Source organism: Lactuca sativa, chromosome 1, assembly GCF_002870075.4.
Source record: "Lactuca sativa cultivar Salinas chromosome 1, Lsat_Salinas_v11, whole genome shotgun sequence".
Classification (NCBI taxonomy): Eukaryota; Viridiplantae; Streptophyta; class Magnoliopsida; order Asterales; family Asteraceae; genus Lactuca; species Lactuca sativa.
The window spans coordinates 117185881-117192549 of NC_056623.2; the positions used below are offsets into that span (position 1 = coordinate 117185881).

Below are 6669 nucleotides of genomic sequence, written 5' to 3' on the forward strand. Positions count from 1 at the left end.
AAATTCTATAAAAACCTATTGTAATTTGAATGCAACTCTAAAAAAGATTGAAAAGTAGTAGAGAATGGGCTTTTGGAGACAAAATGCGGTCAATGGCACGCCTTCACCACTTCACATTCTTCGTGTCCCTCTTAATCATCCATGTTATCATTATACCTTCGCTTGGCGTGCAAACACATTTACCTCTTCCTATACACTTTAATTATTACCCTTAAATACTCAAAGCTTATTACATTTTTTTGAATGAAAATTGATATTAAAACATTTTCATAAATAGAAGCCCATTGTATTACACTGAGAAAATGAAATGTGGTTACAATGCAACACATACATATGTGGTTACAATACACATACATATGTTTAGCCCATATAATATACACACGAAAAATAACCAACAAAGTCATCTATTTAACATATGGTTATGTCAGAGGTCTGGTTAATCCATATAACATTTGAATGTTTTTTGCATACTCATGTTTTAATCATTAATCTTCTTATATCGATTAGATTATTTTGACTCTTGAAAGTCAATCTAATTACTTAAAAGGAAAAGCAAGTATAATACATATGATAAACAACATTTGATCTTGTTAAAAACAAGTATTACATTCCAATAAAAGACAACTCAATTACGCAAATTTAATGGTATATAGACAAGAAAAATATTTTAAGTAACAGGATTTCTAGGCACGTTTAGGTCTCTTATCGATGCCACAATTTGCAACATACTTGGCCTTCTTGAAGGGAAATCATCAACACATTGCAATGTTATTTCCAAAAACCTAATTATTTCTTTAACATCTTCCCTTTCTTGTTCATTGGTACTCAATAACAATTCTGGGTCGATAACTTCTCTTGATTTCCCTTCTCGGACCTTCATTTTTGTCCACCCAACTAAATTCGTGTCACCAAAATCCTCTTTATCTGTCGGTCTTTTTCCAGATAAAAGTTCCAAAAATACCACGCCTAATGAATATACATCACCCTTTGCGGTGCATCTAAAACTTTGGTAGTACTCCGGTGGGACGTACCCCGGGGTACCAGCCAATGTACTAACGCTTAAATGTGTGTCGAGAGCGTTGATTAGCCTCGCCATACCGAAATCAGAAACCCTAGCCTCCATTTCATGGTCTAATAACACGTTGCTCGATTTCATGTCCCGATGGATAATGTGAGGAATACAGTTATGGTGTAAGAAGCATAGCCCTTTCGCAGCACCTCTCGCGATCTTTTTGCGCTCGTCCCAATTCAAAATTCTACGGTCGGATGTGCGTCGGTGTAACATCTCGTCTAGGCTACCAAACTTCATGAATTCATAAACCAAAAGACGTTCTTCACCGATTTTACAGTATCCGAGCAACGGTACAAGGTTTTTGTGATTGATTTTGCCTAGAGTTTCCATTTCGGCCATGAATTCCCGATCACCTTGACAACTCAACCGAACAAGTTTCTTGATTGCAACACTTGACCCGTCTTTCAATCTTGCTCGGAAAACTTCTCCGAAGCCACCACAACCAATCAGGCTCTCTGACGAGAACCCGTTGGTGGCTTCGATCAGCTGCGAAAACTTCAGTTTTCGTAGTTGTCTTTGAAATGTGGCAACGTTTATGCTCAACGGCTCTTTCTCCTTCTCGATCTTCCATGTTGTGGCTGAATGTGAAGCTTTTAGTTGTTCGAGCATTTGTTGTTCTTCGATCACCTTTCGTTTCACTCGCATAGCTATCGCCCAAACAATTAACAAACAAACCAAAGCCACCAAGATGAGAATCCCCATTATAATGTTGTTAGCCCAAGTTTTAGCCGATGACCGCCTACCACCGCCACCGTATCTCCCAACATCACCGCCAGCATCCGCCGCCGGATTGTATATGTTGCATTCCGGCAACGGAACACCACATAATCCCGTGTTATTCGCGTATTGAGTCTCCGGCAATGTACTGAGTTGCCCTCTTGTCGGAATCTGCCCGGTTAACTCATTGTTTGAAAGATCAATCTGAACAAGAAAGGTTAGATTCGAAAATGATTCTGGAATATGACCCTGAAGCCTGTTATGAGATGCATCAAAAACACCCATGTTCTTGAGATGGCCAAGTGTCGCCGGAATCTCACCGGATAATTGGTTATGTGACAACACAAGAACTTGTAATGCAATCATTTCACCAAATTCATCAGGAATGATTCCAGTGAGATCGTTGTACGAAAGATCAAGATACTCTAGAGTTTGATATTGTGTAAACAAACTCAAAATCGGACCAGAATACATTCTTTTAAAGTCACAAGTTCTCAACGTCGGAACCTGTAATAGCCTTTCCGGCCGGATTCCGGCGAATTCCAGTAAACCACCGATTCCTTTGCAAGAATTCCCGATATTCCTGACGAAAACTACAGTATTGCCTGATAGAATTCCAATCAATGGCTGTGCTCCGATATGCCTCCCGATTCGAGGTGGGATTTCACCGGTTAATTTGTTACTATTCAAATCTAACCAAACAAGGCTGCTACAATTTCCCAATTCCACCGGAATCTTACCACTCAGGCTGTTATTTGCTAGTTGCAACACCGCCAACCTCGATAACAAACCGAACTCAGGTGGGATTTCACCGGAAAGTGAATTGCTTGTGAATGAAATCCATTCAAGATTACTGCAGTTCAACAATTCGACCGGAATTTTCCCGGAGAGGTGATTGTTGTTCAGAATAAGATCCTTCAGATTCTTGCATTTTCCCAGCTCCACCGGAATATTCCCTTCCAATCCATTGTACCAAGCAATAAACTGCTCAAGATTCTCCAGATTCCCGATTTTTGCAGGGATCGTGCCATTGAGATAGTTCAAGCTCAAGTCGATCGTTCTTAGCTTTGAACACTGCGACAGTTCCTCCGGGATTTCGCCTGAAATCAGATTATCCGGCACTCGAAGCTCTTCAAGTGAAGACGCTCCCGGACATATCCCAGAAGGGATGGTTCCGGAAAACATATTAGAGCTGAAATCCACAACTTTTAGCTTCTGGCACAACGAAATGGAGATTGGAAACAGCCCAGAAATCTTGTTATTACTCAAGATCAATCGTTCTAAAGAACCCATGTTTTGAAACATGGAATCAGGCAATGGACCTGTAAGATTATTGTTGGAAAGATCAAGAACCCGCAACCATGAACATGAAGAAAACGAAGCTGGAAATGTCCCAGTAATGTTGTTAAACGAAAGCCCGAGTTCTAGCAACGATTCACATAAATTACCCAACTCCTCCGGAATCCAACCAGTGAGTAGATTATGCGAGAAATCCAAAACCTGTAAGTTTTTGAGTTTCGACAAAGATTTTGGTATGTTACCGGTGATCACATTGTATGAAAGATTCAAGTTCTTGAGATTGGTATAATTCGAAAATGAAACAGGAATGGTTCCAAAGATGCTATTGGAAGATAGATCAAGAACTTGAACGATATCAGGATTAGACACAAGGGTTTCAGGTAAAACACCAGTTAGACTATTCTGGGAGAGATTGATAACAGCAAGATTCTTGAATTTGACGAGAAATTTATCGGGAATGGAGCCTGTGACTCCGGAATTCGAAAGTAGAATCTGTTCTAACCCAAATGGGAGTTGAAATATGGAAGTTGAGTTGATGAACAGGTGTTTATTTTCTGATAGATTCAAGAGAGTTAACATATCTAAAGATGAAAAGGGAGAGAAAGAGATTGAACCCTCGAGGTCAGAATCGCTCAGGTCAAGTTGAGTGACTCGACCTTGGGTGCATGTCACACCATGCCATTTGCATGGCGAATTGGTGAGCTGCCAGCTTGAAAGAACACCATCAGGGTCATCTTCGATCATGTTCTTGAACTCAATCAGAGCTTCAGAGTCCGTTTTAATGGCGGATGATGACCTGTAGGGGTCTGGTTTGACTATGGAACGTGGACGCAAACTGGAACCCAACTCGCATAAGATGGAAGTGAGAGCTATGCATGAATAGAGGTAGAGATGTAATACGTTGACCACCATTGGAGAAATGAGTTGAGGAACACGATGCTTCTTGACAAGAACAAGAAAAGGTGATATGTATATATATGTGTCAAATTGTAGGAAGGATATGGATGCAAACTAATAGATATCTTTTTGTCGATTGATCCATCAAACTATCAATGTATTTTGATTTTGACCTTTCAAAAGTTTCTTTTATAAAAGGAAAAAGGATATAGATGGCGTGCTCATTCTTCACATCATTCCGTAGACCCTTATGGGATCATTGCCAATTATATCTAGATTTGCAAATCCAAGTGTAAGGAGTAGCAATAACTTAGCAGTTATAATTTGGTTAGTATTTCATACTTTACAATGACTTATGCTAGAATTAAAAGGAGCATTTTTTAGATATTATATCTAGATTTGAGTATACAAGTGTGACGAGTAGCAACTATCTTAGGATTTAAATTGGTTAATTTACGTAACATGAAGACGTATGTTTGATTTCAAAAGATACTAGTATGTGCTTTTTAGCAAAAGAAACTTGTATTATATATATATATATATATATATATATATATATATATATATATATATATATATATATATATATATATATATATATATATATATATATATATATATATATATATATATATATATATATATATATATATATATAAGCGTGATAAATTTGTTAAGGAATCCAAGTTGATACCATGATTTAAAAAACTATAATGAGCAATTGAGAAGAGACTAAAGTCAAAAGAGTAAAATACAGAATATTAATATTGTGGTCTTGGTCAAATGCACTTCATGGTGAAGGTGATTGATCCAATGCTCCTCATTTACTTATTATTGTTTTTTTTTAATTATATTTAGTAATATAACATATACTTTTTATACTTTTAGGAAACTCTTTGTTTTGTATTAAAATCATATGATTAGTAATTTTATATATATATATATATATATATATATATATATATATATATATATATATATATATATATATATATATGTTAAGTTTATTTCTTCACTTCAAAAATTACAATTTTCTTTTTAATTTAAATTTCTAAATTTAAATTAGCATTATCTTGAATTCGTAATATTGATTATGTTTCATAAAATATTTTGTTGTTAGATTAATTCTAATTATTTACTAAATTATATATCAAATTGAATGTTATATTTTAAAATTTATAGAACAACTATTGACTTGGTGTGGGAGAGTGGTTATATTTTATAGATCAGGCATGGTTTATAGATATGGGATGATGCATTAAACCATATGATTGCAATTCCCACTCCACATATATATTCTCTTGTTTTGTGTGCATATATATGAATGTTGTGTGGTTCTCAAATGTTGCAATCATACCTCCATCGGCCCACATTCCTTTTGCCTCTCAATTGATATCTATAGGGAAACCATGAGTTTTTTTGGATTTTTTTCAATGTTACTTCATTTGTCTACCATTATAATATTTGTTATTATTTAATAGTATAGTTCTTTTCGATTACATTACACTAATAAGAAAATGTTATAGGATGATTTCTTATTTACAACCTTTTCTACAATTATACATCCCTATTAATATACCGATTGCCCATTGATTTTTGGGTATTTGGATTTTTGTATGTTCTATCTCGCTATATATGATGTCTATTGGACTGGAAACTATTTTTATAAATTCCAAAATTTGCATCTTCATTTATAGCTATACGAACATGTATCCACGAAATCCTAGTAACTATCAAGTAATATGGTACCAAACTCACTAATATAATCCTCTTGATAGTTTCACACTCCACCATGCGAAGAGCATAGACGCACCACAATAATCTGGTGATAAATGGAAGTGTGGAGTTTTCTTATGTTGGTTTGGTCAATTAGTGAGCATTAGAGAGTTGCACCAAGACATCGGTCAACTCGTACCATAGCCGATTTGCACAAATTGCATGAGGTACATGAAAAAAGTATGTGTCTATTTGTATGTTATATTGTGATTTAAATATATTTGAGCTTTTGTAATTATTAGTTTTGCACTAGAGTTTTTTTTTTTTTTTCATACAATTCCATAATTATTTGTTTCATTTGAAAAATATAAATTATTTTCACTAATAATCATATAAAGTTAGAAAAGATCACTAGACCATAATTATTCATATAAATACATAAAATCATACTATAAATGACCAACCATAAATAGAATTAGCATAAAACAAAAACATTAAAATAGTACTCCGAAATGACATTCCAGAATGGCTTGTCCGGAATTCTTAATTCAACTTCATTCATGTTCCGAACAATTTGGTCATATAACCAAAACAAAAAATGGTTATTTTTGTCAAAAAAAAAAAAAAAGAAATTTATATTGGTTAGATTGCTCAATTTATGCTCTATGTTTTTCTAATATACTAATTTCGTTAAAACCTACTAAATTAGACCTAAACAGATGATTTTAGCTTCATGTAACCACATACTACAATTATTATAGCAAAGTGATCACTGCCAACAAGGTATCTGCATCCGCATAGGCGAATTTTGATCCAACCACATCCACATGGTTCTGATGTGCGTCTATGTGGATATTTAATTTTTTAGTTATTTTTTGTAATGCCCATTTTCTAGAATGATTTATCTAAAGGCTTAGAGGGATAAAAATAAAATTTTTGGGAAAAACTTTATGCCACGACGTGGTGCA

General features: G+C 34.9%; 1 protein-coding gene across 1 annotated transcript; it reads right to left on the reverse strand.

The window, feature by feature from the left end:
- Nucleotides 1-566: 566 nt before the first annotated feature.
- On the reverse strand, nt 567-4139 carry LOC111917832 (serine/threonine-protein kinase BRI1-like 2). Its single transcript, XM_023913471.2, has one exon. It carries the CDS (start codon nt 3998-4000, stop codon nt 668-670), a length of 3333 nt encoding a protein of 1110 aa, XP_023769239.1. The 5' UTR covers nt 4001-4139; the 3' UTR covers nt 567-667.
- Between the last annotated feature and the right edge of the window lie 2530 nt (nt 4140-6669).

What these genes read in the sequence shown, in the direction of transcription:
- LOC111917832 (XM_023913471.2), bottom strand. Translation starts at nt 4,000, where the DNA reads ATGGTGGTCAACGTATTACATCTCTACCTCTATTCATGCATAGCTCTC.